Source organism: Charadrius vociferus, unplaced genomic scaffold (assembly GCF_000708025.1).
Source record: "Charadrius vociferus isolate BGI_N301 unplaced genomic scaffold, ASM70802v2 scaffold14, whole genome shotgun sequence".
In the NCBI taxonomy this organism is placed as follows: Eukaryota; Metazoa; Chordata; class Aves; order Charadriiformes; family Charadriidae; genus Charadrius; species Charadrius vociferus.
Genome location: NW_009648876.1, coordinates 550,964 through 563,960, shown reverse-complemented (window position 1 = coordinate 563,960; position 12,997 = coordinate 550,964). Strand labels below are relative to the sequence as shown.

Below are 12,997 nucleotides of genomic sequence, written 5' to 3'. Positions count from 1 at the left end.
CTGATGTTGTGCAATAAGGCAATAGAGTTATAACAGTTTCTTAAATAGAAATGTTTGGATATGGGAATTCAGAACAGTTTTACAGACTATTCTGTTGAGTTTAATCCTCCCTGAAACAGCAATCTTGAGTGACTCAGATGAAGAAAAAAATTACTTTTTTTGAAAAAAAGTTATTTCAAATTTGTTGTGTTCATTTTAAGAAAAATTTAAAAGGGATTTAGTCAATTTGAAATTATAAGATGAGATTCCAAAGCTATCCGTTTAGTATCATTACTGATTTGGAGGCCTTGCAGGAAAACTGACTCCTTGTAAAATAAAAAGTGCAAAACGTATTGCAGAAAACCTTTCTATTCTTTCACAGCAATCTAGGGTGTTACCTGTAACTAGAATCAGCAAAGGCTCAGGTATCTGGAGATGATAGTGCTTTTCCTGACAATACATCTTATCTGTCTTATCTGAAATACTTTGTTTTTTGTCTTAACTACCCTTTTGTTTGTACTTCATGAATATGTGCTTTTCTGTAATATGTAGTTGGTAATTCTATCAACTTTTGAATGACATTAACTGAATTTTGTATTTTAGGGTAAAATCTTTGGAATATCTTTTCATGCGTTACCACAATCACTAGTGCCAGAATATGGTTATATTCCAAGGTAAATTAACGTTGTATATTTAGACTTACGCTTACTTTGGTCTCTTTATAGTATTGAACTCTTGTCAGAAGAGGGAACATAATATTTATTCCAGGCCTGCTAAAGCTTGTGGGGGATATAAGACTAGCTTCAGCTGGAGAAGGAGGGATGCAGAAGTTAGATGGGGAATTCAGAGCCATAGCTATCATTCAGTTGGGTTTCTTTATACTTTTTGTAATTGGGGAGAACTATCCTATATATTAAGTTTTATGCATTTATTGTGGAATAGTTTTTTTCTGGAAAAAACAAGCTTTATTCTTGATGTCAGAATTATTTTGCTATTCTTTCCTCAGCTTCCTTGTTGATACTTGTGAATATTTGGAAGAACATGTTCATACCGAGGGACTCTTCAGAAAGTCTGGATCTCTTGTTCGTTTAAAAGCCTTAAAGGTATTCTCTAAAACATCTTTTTTTTTTTTTTTAATAAGCTGCATTTTGCTTGATCATCTGCGTGTTTTAGTTTTTGGACTCTTCAGTCATATTTGGCTTGCGATATTGGAAGTAGACCGGTAACATTTGATGCCTCAGAAATGAGAGGAGATCTAGTCCAGAAACTGGTGAACTTCACCTTTTGGTAGTGGGTTGTGGTTTTGGGGTTTTTTTTGGGGGGGAATTTTTCAGCTTTTCAGATGGTGAGAATACACTTGTGACTGAACAAACTTGTTAGCAGTTATGCAGACTGGATACTGTGAGGACTTTTGTTTAGCAAAGTTCTCCCAGAAGGATGTGTATGTGGGAAACCTGTAAATTAACACGTGTGGTCTGACAACATTGACCATGTCTTTTTGTAGATACTGTAGTTAGGTAAAACACGACAAGGCTGAAACTGAAAATGGGGAAGATGTGGCTGTCTTGTCTGCTACGGGCTACAGGATTAATGCCTAAACTTAGAAATCTGATGGTATGTTGAGGACTGCAAATCATGTTTCTTATGAACAATTTCAGAGTAAACTGGATCAAGGTGAAAACTGCCTCTCATCTGCACTGCCATGTGATGTTGCAGGGCTTCTTAAACAGTTCTTTAGAGAGCTGCCAGAACCCATCCTTCCACTTCACCTGCAGGAAGGCCTTTTCAAAGCTCAACAGCTAGGAAATGAGAAGAAAACTGCAACGGTGTTGCTGTCATGTTTGATGGCTGACAGAACAATTGAAGCTTTGAGATACTTTTTCAACTTCCTGAGAACTGTGTCCCTAAGGTCAGTGTAAAGAGAGTGCTTGTAAACAGCTCCCAGTTCCTTTACCAACTTCTCTTTCCAGGCAACTGCTGTAACTTTCTGTGAGTCATTTGCAACTTTAAAATTTCTTGTCTGCAGTTGTTCACTAGAATTCAGTCATGGTCTTTTCTTTCATAAATCCAAAGTGTTTTCTTTATGAAACCTTATTTTGCTTGAGACTTGACTTTGTTTCCTTCTTTCATAGCTGTATTCCCCATTTTTCTTTGGAAAGCAAAAGGAGTGACTGATAAAATTAGCATAATCTAACTGATAACTTGCATTCCCCAAAACTGACCAGGGTCTATAACCTCTTGATTTCAATAACATAGTCGTGCAGTTACCTAGCCTGGGGTGCATAAGTCTACACATTAATCTCATGTGAATTACTTTTTTTTTTTCCTAACTGCATTTGTCTTATTCGGTCTTGTCTCTCCCCACTGCTTGTGTCCTGATAATTTGTGTAAAAACCTCTTTTCTTGTTAAGATCCAGTGAAAACAGAATGGATAGCAGTAATCTGGCAGTGATTTTTGCTCCCAACCTCTTGCACTCAAATGAAAATGAAAAGATGTCAGCCAGTACAGAAAAAAAAATTCGCTTGCAAGCTGCTGTTGTGCAAACGCTTATTGATCATGCAGCAGAAATAGGTAAGTGATAAATGTTTATCAAAATGTCTTGTTGCACATACTTGTATACAGCTTTTCTTTTCAAGTTTTTAAATAACTGCAAAAAAATATTTCTCAACTCATCAGGACAAGTACCAGAATTTATCTTGGAAAAGATTCCTGCAATGCTAGGTGTTGATACCTTTCAATCTACTCCCTCACTGTGGGGCCACGAAGACAGTGAAAATGAATCTCCCAGTGAATGTAAGAAGAGGAGACACCGAAGTGTTGGGGGTAGGTATGTTGGGTGAAAGTTTCATCAACCAAAATAGAATTAATTCGAGACTTCAGGTGTGCTGATCCGTAGCGCTTGCTTCTTCTACAAGCAGAATAGATGTCTGTGAAGTTTGTTAGGTCTGATTTGCAAAATCTATATAAGACTTCAGTAATTGCATTACTTAATTGTATATTTACTCTGAGTTTATTCTGGTGTGTCTGTTGTCTACCAAAGAAGCTATTTTGCTTGTGTTTGTATTTGTGAAGTCATATTAATGTTCCAGCTTTCTGTTGAGTCGACTTCAGATCCTGTTGCAGAACACTGATAAAATAAAGTTGTGGGGTTTTTTTAATTGCTAGTTTTGAAATTATACTTGGCCATTCAAATATATTGCATACTTTAAGTCAGGTCATGAGAAGGCAAGGATATAAATGGCATGTTTGTTCTGAATTGGAGTAACTAATTTATGTTTGGAACTGTAACTCTGAATTGGATATTATTGGATACTGTGTGCTCTGATAACATGGATCTGTCTGGGTTGGGTTTTTTCAGTTTAGCTATTCAATAGGGCGGGGGGAGTGTCTTTTGCCAAATATGGACAATCAAATGGCATATTCTCTCTTCTTCTGCATTCTCATTGAGGAAATAATATGGAATACATATGCTTGACTTGATTTGAATCCACTATAATATTGATCTTGTATGTATTGCTATAAAAATGCGAGTATGTGTTTAGCTCATGGACCTGGAATATTAAACCTGACAGCAACTGAAATTAAGGCCTTATTATTGTAGATGTTTAGCCAAGGCGTGGGGTCTTTTTGCATAATATACTTTTCCACTCTGAAGAAAGGAGATCATCCTGGAGTTGCAAAGTGATAAATGTGAATGTTAAAATTTTAAGAAGCAGTTAGAATTTGTTAATTCTGTGGAATAGGTTCTGGTAGTACGCAGCTTCTATGCTCTTTCTGCAGATGTAGTAAAACATAGTATTACTACACTTTATGTTCAAAGATGAATGTTTAAAAACTACCTGCTATCTACCAGACACCATAAAAGAAGTACCGCAGGGCTGATAGTTTGCTAAGCTTTGTTATGAACACATAGAAATACAACTTGAGGTTGCAATAGCACTTAATAAAAATACTTCCCTTTTACACTTTCAAAAGCAGGAAAATCAGTAAAACTTCATGCATATACTCCGCTGGGTTTAATTTTGCCATTTAAAAGAAAACAACACCCCCAAAAAATAACACATACTTTACAGAGAAGTTGTACGTTACTTCTTTGTAAGACCAAAATTTCATACTTCTATTTGGGCCTAACTTCAAAGCTCTAAGAGCTTTCCAGCTTCAAGATGACTGTCCAGTAAAGCGAGAATATCCGTGAGACTTTCTGTGATAAAGACTTCAATGGATCCCTTCTAGGTTTGCCTACAAGAAATCATAAGGCAAATAACTTTATAATGACCAGAAGAATTTTCTACAAGAAAATTATGTTGTCTGTGTGTGAATTTTTATTTTATTTTTTTAAGGAAAATAGAATTTTTCAGCTATTGTGAAAGCAACAAAAACTGTTTTGGTGAGATCTGCACTGTAGTTTTCACATAACACAACCATTTGAACTAATTTTCTTTATTTCTTTCTTAAAGAATACAAGATAAACTTGAGTTGAAAATAGAGCAAGACAAACTTCATATTTAAATTTGATTGCTCGGTGTGTCTTGCATTTCAGATATTGTTAGTGGAGCATTGAATAAATTTAAATCTAACAGAACACCCTCCACTACACCTCAACAAGACAGAAGCGGTGGGTATTCGTGTATTTATGCTACATAAAGCCCATGCAGTATCTTCTGGATTTGTCAACTATATTTCACAAGTTTTTTTCAACTGAAGAACTAGAATTTAGTCAAAGATAAGTGATTGTTTCAGTTGTTTAAAACTTTGAATATAGATACATATTTATTGAGGATACTGCATTTATTGTTGTTCTTGCAGCAGCTCCAATCACTGCAGCAGTGGGCCGTGCAGTTCTAGGATAGCACAACTGAACTCGTGCTTTTTATCTAATGCACGCTAAGGCTTCAGTGCAGTAGTGCAGCATTTTATCTGGGGAACGAACTTGCCAGGACTGAAGTTCTTTCACTCTTACTCTGTCCCTTAAACTTAGATAAGATGACTATACTTCCCCCCCACCTTCTAATACCTGCATTATTATATTAACGTGGGGTTTGGGGTTTTCCTTTCTGGTACTCTAACTTGTGAAAAAACAACAAAATAAGAAAACATCCCCTAAACTATGCTGATTGCTTTGCCTGTTCAAAATGCATGCACTCTGGCTAAGCTTTTACAACAGTTTTTTTTTTCAGAGTTTAAAAAAAAAAACAAAACAACTGCTTATATTTTAGTAGACTCTCAGCTTTTTAAGCTCTTACTGCAGACTTGGTTTTCTTAATTTCAGTCCTTTCATCGGTGACTCCGTTGGTTCTTACTCCAAGTACCAAGCGTAAACTCCCAACTGATTGCTCTCAAGGCTTGTCCAGCAAGAAGAGACGCTCTTTTAAGCATAGTTTTGCTTTTGAATTGTTACCAAGTACCATTTTTAACAGCAGCTCTACACCAGCCTCAGGTACAGTGCATTCATTTTTTTCCTTGCGGCTTGAAGTAGTTGTTTATAGCTTTTAATTTAAAATGTGCAGTCTCTTGTTCTTTTTAGGCAGTCATTAATAATCTTCACTTAACAGTGTTCCTTGTGCTACTTTCCTGTCTTAGTAAATAGTCTGTTCATTAGTGACTGTCATGTTGCGTGGATTGAGGAAGGGCAAAATTCCGTTTCTTGTTTTCTGTTACATTAATCTCTCAGATCTGCAATCCTGATGTCCTTTTATCTTTTTCAGTCCCTCTGTATCACCTAGGTTATAGTCATGTTTCTCTTAGCACACAAATCCGTGAAGACTACTTACGCTTCCAACCTTTTGAAACTTGTAGCCTTCTTCTGTCTCCTAAGTACTTAAATAGCTGCTCTTAGCTCTATGTGAAAGGTAATTGTTGCTATTATAAAGGTTCTCTCTTGAACCCAGTCACGTCTTGTTTTCTCTCAATGCTAAATAATCTCAAAATTCTATAGAAAAAGTTTTACTTTCGTTTGCCAATGCTTTAATACCACTTCATTCTACTAGAGTGCTTCAAACTGTCAGGCTCTTCTGCTAATCCTATTTCATTTTTGTTTGGTTCCTTAATGTGCTGCCAACTGAAGTTAGCCGATTTAGAAATTTTTTTACTCTGATTGTTTTGCCTGAAGATCAATTTTTCCCCTCAGTTGAATGCTATAAAACTTCTTGCTTTTGTTATTAAATAATTTCATGCTCATCATGAAATTCTTGTTTCTATGGATAAGCAAACCAAAGCCATGACACTTCCTAAAGACAGTAGTAATGCATCTGTTTCATAAAATGGTTACATAGTAGAATAGCAAGCCTTTCATTTATTGTTCTGGCTAGGTATGTAAAAAAACACACTGCAAATGTGCAGAATTAGACTGAATCTAATGTGCAAATTAGACCAAATCTAACTTTTCTTACGAAGCTCTTAAATTTGAGGAACTGATCTGATGATAGCAGTGTGGAAACTTAATTGAGGTAGTGGTATCAGTAGCATGCAGTTAATGGCAATCCAGCCTCTTCTGTGGATGCTACAAGCAACAGCTTCATTTACTTTGACTTCCACTTTTATTTAATATTAATTTCAAGCCAGTACTCCACAAAATAAGCAAACAAATCTGTTTAAAAAACCTATTCTTTGTTGTATTAACTGTTAAGTCTTTATCTGAAAAAACGTAACTATTTTAAGATCATGTAAATATGACTTTGTTCCTGTAGTTCAGTTTGAAGCAAGCCCTTGTGTGTCTTTTGAGTCATCGCAAACCTCACTTTCTCCTTCAACTGGTGGTGAAATTCATCTTTCTAGTACAGGGAACAGAAGAAATAAAAGGCACGCGAGCAAAAAATTATACAGGTAATTTGCCTTAACTCTCAGAAATTAAAGATAAATTGGAAAGGTAGGTCTAGACCCCTTGGCTAATGATGTGTAAAATCTCGATCTGTCTTTAAAATCTTTTCTTGATGTCCAAAACATTCCAAGCTTTTATAGTTATCTTAAAATCACCAGATCTTCCAATGTGGCAAAATGGAACCCAAAACAAAATATGATCTGATATGGTAGCCTCCTGTGCCTATTAAAAAAGCTTGGCAAGAGAGCAATAGAAGAAATAAAACTAGAGGAAATAACCATAAATAAATGTAAGGATGTTTTCATTGCCCTCCTACAGAGTTTTTTATCTGTCACTTCTTCCCCTCTGTCCTCCCAGGGCTGAATCAGGAAAGACAGGTTGTTTTTCTCCAAAGATTAGCCGAAAAGAAATGGTTCGTAGGTCGTTACGCTTGAAGTTTGGTTTGGGGAAAAGCAACAGAGAAATGGTAAGTATTTTGCTTGTAACACAGTTGTCTTGTTACTCTGAAAATCTTAATCCTAAGTTTTGGGCACTGCTTTTCAGTAGCAGGAAGCACTTATTTGGTAACGGAGGGATCACAGCATAACTGCAACTGCTATCAAGTACAAGAAGCCCTAGCTTTATTTTCATAGCAGTAACTGATCAGCTTGTACTGGATGGGGTTAGGATGGGGCAAGAGGCTGGGACAGGGGACAGCTGGCCTGAACTGACCATAAAACTATTCCATGCCATGTAATGTCATGCTTGCCAATAAAACCGGAATGAGGGGAGTTTTTGCAAAGTAGCCACGGCTCAGGGGCTGGCTGGGCATCAGTCTACTTGTTGAGATTGAGTGCTTTTGCATTGCTTCTGGGTTTGGTGTGTTTTGTGTGTTGTTTTTTTGTTCCCCCCTCTTCCCTTTGCCTTTCCAATTCTCTCCTTCATCCTGCTGGGGAGTGGGCAGAGCAAGCAAGCGTCTGCATGGGAGCTTACCTGCCAGCTGGGGTCAACCCACCACACTTGTGATCAGTAGGTCTCACAGTTCCTGAAATGCTGATATTACAGTGCCTGTGCACAGGATCGCTATGTTCGGAGTGTGGTTAAGCCTCCCGTAGTGCGGGTGGGTTGTTCCCTACCTAGGACTACAGAGAATCGAGGGGAGATGAAGTATGGCCAAGAAAAGGCTGCTGTGGCTAATATGCATAGCCTTTTCCTGGAGGTTCCTCTGTAAATAAGATTCCAAATTAAAAGTCTATATGAAGCAATTAACACCTTTTTTTGTTTAAGAATATTGTGTCGGGATGTGCAGTTGGTAATAGATCTGAAAATATTGGAAGGCGTCTTGCAAGTCAACAAGGTTTGGAAAGCAAAACTGAATGTGCAAAAAGAGATTTGCTCTTCAGCCCATGTCTCAATGAAAAATTCCCAAAGAAAGGTAAGTATCTAACAATATATTAGACAGGGAAAACTTTTGCTTTTGTGAAACAAAAGTAACTTTATCCATAAAGTTATAAAAGCAATTGGATTAAAAGTGCTTCGAACTAGCAGACAAAAGTTAGTTGAATGTTAGTGACTCCTGGGGAAAAAGAATCAGTTTAGGACAGGCTTGTTGTGTTTCTGGTGTATTTTAGGAGTTCTCTGTTGTTAATTAAGCAAGATGAGATGTGACTTCAGTTCTTAACACTACGACTTTTTTCCACATGTCAAACTTAAGGGAGTAATGGCAGCTTTAAACTCAGTGCTGCTTTGATAATTAGGGAATTTTTAGCAAGAATTTTGCCTATAATGACCATGAAAATCACAATATTGTTCTTAAATGCTGTGATATTTATTTTAAGGTTCAAAGAATGTGAGCAAGTCAGAAGAAAACTTGTTAACTCCAAAATGTCAGGCTAAAGCAGTTCACCGAATGTCATGGAATAGTCCTACTGTTACATATTCTAAGGCGATCAGCAGGGATGAGGGAATTCTGCCAGGACACCCTGAAACGGGAATTGGTTCTTCAGAATCTGTTTTGATATTTGGAAAGCCACCAGTTGTTCCAGATGAATCCAAATCCACAACTGTAAACAAACAAGACAAGAGCTTAGAACTTTTGCTTTCTGAAGAGGAAAGTAATTCAACTGCAGAAACATTACTGAAAGTTAAGCAAGCCTTCTCTGCATCTGGAAGTAATCTTCACAATTTGATAAGTGATACAAAATCTTTCCTCTCAGATGTAGCAGGTGAAACGTTAAATGAAACTTTGTGTCTCACAGGGCTCAGTTCAGAGAAAGAATTGTTAGCAGAAGAAGTTTCTGAAAATCTAGCAAATACAAAATCCAGAGAGCTGTCGCACCAATTAAAACAATCTTACGTTATTGATAAACAGCAATCAAAAAAAGATGATATTGAAGTTTTGGAGAAAAAAAACTTCAAAACTTCTATTGAGATTGAACTTCAGGTCCCGAAACCAGATATAAAAAATGTAACAGAACTTCCTGTTCCTCTGGCCAGGGAAGAGGAGTTGACTGTTCAGAACAGTTCATCAAAAGATGATTTAAACAAATTAGATTCCTTTGGGAGAAAAGAGGAAATAGAATTAACACACCCACAAACAGCTGAAAACTGTATGGTAAAGTGCTGTAATTTGGAAGAAGATACCGCCAAACTTTCCGTGGCAGGGCAGCTTCCTGCTTCGCAGTTGCCTAAATCACAAAGTGAAGTAGGCAACCAATACTTACAAGCTGAAAATTCTGATAAAACTTTAACTAAAACATCAACTGTTTCTGACCATGGAAAGGTTTCCGACCACATACAATGGTTCAACAAGCTTTCATTAAATGATTCAAGTTCTGCAAGCAAAGCTAAACTACCTCTTAAGTTTCAACGTACTCCTGTTAGACAGTCTGTAAGAAGAATGAATTCCTTATTGGAGGCTAACAGACGATCTGTAAGCTCTCAGTTGCTTAAAGCAAGTGATGTTGGTTCACCGCTTGTCAAATCTTTGAGCTATGATTCTGCACTCTTCTGCACAGAAAAGCCCTCAAAGAACTCTGTGGCTTTGCCACTCAGGAGTGAAAGTACATATGACCAAGTTTCTATATCTCACAAGCAGCTGGAATTAACATCCAAATCATGTTGCAGGCCGTTAAATCCATCAGACAAGCCTGATGTTTCTGTCAGAACTGCTGGAATCCATGAACAGAAAGCGACTGTTCATCCATCAAAGTCTGTCCTAGAAGATCTAACCAACCATGAAACAGTGAAATCCAGTTTAAAAGTTAATGCAAATATAAATATTCCAGGTGCTGCCCCAGAAAAATCTTCAATCGCAAGAAGCGCTTCAGGAAAAGAAAGAATTCGTTATAGAGGCTCTCCAAAGAATCCAATACCTAAAGTGAAACTGCTGCCAGCTGCAAAACCAGTAGATTTGTAAGATCAAATATGATGGCTAAATGGGCTTCCTGTAACTTGGTTAACCTTTGGAAAATCTAAGTTTGTATGATTATTTTTTTAGCTCTAATTATTTGTATTTTTTCATTTATGTTTTAACTGTATAAGTCATGGACTTGTACAAATAACCATTTGTTTTATGTTGAGGTCGTCTTCATTTACTGAAACTCTTGTAAATGCCAGTCAGTTCATCCAAATGAATTTGACTTCTAAAACAAAAATAACCTGTTTTTATAAATGTTTGTGTTAGATCTCATATTTGATTATCTCAGTTTCTAAAAACATGCTGCATCTCCCAAAACAATTTTTGCAGTATTTAGACTAAGCACCGAGTTTTTTTAAAAAAAATAATTCTCAGACATTTAAAACTAACAGACATTTGAAAGAAAATATCTTGATGCTGAGTATTGGCAGTTAAATTTATTTACTTCTTAGTTTTAAGTGTATTGTAGCACTACTTTTGATATTTAATTTGGACCTTACACAAGTTCTATTTCTTTTGAGACTATGGTTTTTATTTCTATTGGAGTAAACTTGGAGAATGTTTTCCTTGCTGAGTAGGTAAATTAATTATATTTTGACATTTGTACACACACACTCTGGAGAATTATTAGAACACATGGAAAATAACTGTGCAGTTTATTCAAGAAGTGAAAAGTCTTAAAACTTAATCCAGTGATGTGTTCTGTAATAGGTACCAAGTTTTTTCAGTTGTGAGCAGTAAAATGGTTTATCTTAATAAGAAACGATGGGTTTAACTTATTTTTAGAGCAATAGAATAGTCTTAACTAGATGGTGCAGAAGCAGGTTTTAGATGCTGATAATGTTGCTAGTGACAAATGTAAGAAGCCATAGCGTGTTAAAAGTTGATTTGCACAAGCAAATGTTTACATCTTTTGGAATTAAAACTGTTTGTCTGTCATCAGTTGTAAAATTATTTAAAAGTAAACACTTGAAACTGTTCATTAGCTTTCTGTATGTGCGAATTGCTTATTGGCAAAATGTAAGAGCTGTAAGCACTGCATACTTTTGGTTTTAATAAAACCATTTGTTTTGTCCTTTTTCTGAGCCTGTGCTTCTATAATGACTTAGAAATTTAGATTAGGTCGTCATATGCAGACTGTGGACATCAAAAATGAGTAAGTCTCAAAATGCTGAAGTTAAGCGATTCTGTTCTGGTCCTCCTTTTTGTTCATTTTAGATACACATTGGTGATTCTCACAACTAGCAAAAGGCATGGCACAATATAATTTGGCACGAGTGGGCTTCTTGAGTGATATGTTAATGAAAGGGATGGTTCTGCTTGCTTTCCGTTCCCTGCCTTCTTCCCCACACATCCACCGATTGGTTCAGCTCAGTGATCTGGTGGAGACCTCCTGTCCCCATCAGCCCCGCTGAGCTGCCTCACTCTTGCGGTGTTATTGTTAAGATCTAACATTAGGGAAAGGGCCTCGAGAGGATCTTAACAGGATTGCTTGGTGTTGGGGTTAAGTAGTAGAAGCTTCAGTTTCATGAAATAAGGGAGCCAACATAACAGTTCACCACCATCTGAAGTGGAAGCTGCTTCTCCCCGGTCTCAGCTCTGTGCTCCAACCCTCAGCCTCTGGCAGACCTCCCAGTAGGCTGAACATGGGCACCAGAGCACCACATTTTGTATCATTTCACCGAGGTAAATAAGGCTCAGCAAAGCAACTGCCAGCTGTCACAGCTGATGCACAGAGGTGGGAGATGGAAATAGAACAGAAGGAGATAAAGGCAATGTCACGAGGAAGAAAATGAGGTGACTCCTGTAACAGTGAGCTGTCACATCGACTCGTGTTTGAAAGATCAAGACTTGAGATTTTTTTCTGTTAATATGTACCAAATATTTTCCATGCTAATGTAGATTTGGCAATGTATTATGGATGGAGCTTTAAACTATTTTTGATCATCAATGCAAGCTGGTTTTGAACCAGTAGACTTAAGTCTCAGGCCCCTACCAAAATCTCCCTTTCTGACAAACACACCCCTAAATGCCAGGAAAGATTGACAAGGCTGTAGGTTCTGTTTTTAGAGGTTTTACAGAACAGTTTAGGCACACATCTCTTTACATGGAGTTGATCATGCATTGTAGAAAAAGATAAGAAACACTAGATGCCCCATGGAGGTCCCCACTGCTTAATCCTGCAAGTTACAGGGGTGTATGATGTACCAGAGCGCAGGAAAAGTGTTATCTACACTTGAAGTGTAGTTCCTGGCAATGTTGTGGTTTACGGGGTATAATGTCGGAGCTTTTCTGTAGATAGTTATACTAAAACAAAACATGTCATGCTCATGTCAGTAGCAGTGAAGATGTGTTACATAGAATAGCTTTTTAGAAATTAGCATTTTGCCAAGTGCTATTAAATGGTAGACTTCATTTAGCACCATCTCTTTAGAGTTGTCTTTTTGTTAGCCTCTGCTATGGGTGATGTGTACAGATTTGCTTAACCCAGAGACCTTTACCTGCAAGTGCTTGGAGATGGTTGCCATGTTGCTAGCTTGTAAACCCGCACTTAGGCAACACTATCACTGATCATATTATTCCAGGGAGAGAAATCACAGCGGGAAATCGCGCAGTCCTGGGAATATTTGCCATCTTATTTCTATAACCGTTAATCCATCAACAACCTTCAGTTTATTTTCAGACTGTTGTGTTTAGCTGGAAAGGGACATGTCGAATATCTCGCTTAGGGAGGAGAAAGGGGGGGCGAGAGGCCGCGGCTGCGCACGGAGGATGCGCATCCGCGGAGCGGCCGCACCCGCGG

At 37.4% G+C, this 12,997-nt stretch overlaps 2 protein-coding genes across 2 annotated transcripts in view; both read left to right on the top strand.

Annotated features, from left to right (window-relative positions):
• Window positions 1-588: 588 nt before the first annotated feature.
• ARHGAP11A (Rho GTPase activating protein 11A) lies at window positions 589-10,194 on the top strand. The gene is made up of 11 exons (XM_009886916.1): window positions 589-653; window positions 986-1,082; window positions 1,638-1,888; window positions 2,391-2,551; window positions 2,657-2,803; window positions 4,521-4,595; window positions 5,250-5,417; window positions 6,667-6,802; window positions 7,155-7,263; window positions 8,064-8,211; window positions 8,615-10,194. The coding sequence occupies exons 3-11, from the start codon at window positions 1,824-1,826 to the stop codon at window positions 10,192-10,194; spliced, it is 2,589 nt and encodes an 862-aa protein (XP_009885218.1). The 5' UTR covers window positions 589-653; window positions 986-1,082; window positions 1,638-1,823.
• Window positions 8,748-12,997, top strand: part of SCG5 (secretogranin V (7B2 protein)) — a 35,931-nt gene continuing 31,681 nt past the window's right edge. Inside the window, exon 1 of the mRNA XM_009886917.1 lies at window positions 8,748-8,758. The gene's annotated coding sequence lies outside the window, so the exon portion shown is untranslated. The remainder of the gene's footprint in view (window positions 8,759-12,997) is intronic.

Excerpts from the sequence above, each read along its gene's own strand:
- ARHGAP11A (XM_009886916.1), top strand. The coding sequence starts at position 1,824 with ATGGCTGACAGAACAATTGAAGCTTTGAGATACTTTTTCAACTTCCTG. Across the intron at positions 1,889-2,390 it reads CTGAGAACTGTGTCCCTAAG|ATCCAGTGAAAACAGAATGG; the intron begins GTCAGTGTAAAG and ends TTTCTTGTTAAG. Across the intron at positions 4,596-5,249 it reads ACCTCAACAAGACAGAAGCG|TCCTTTCATCGGTGACTCCG; the intron begins GTGGGTATTCGT and ends TCTTAATTTCAG.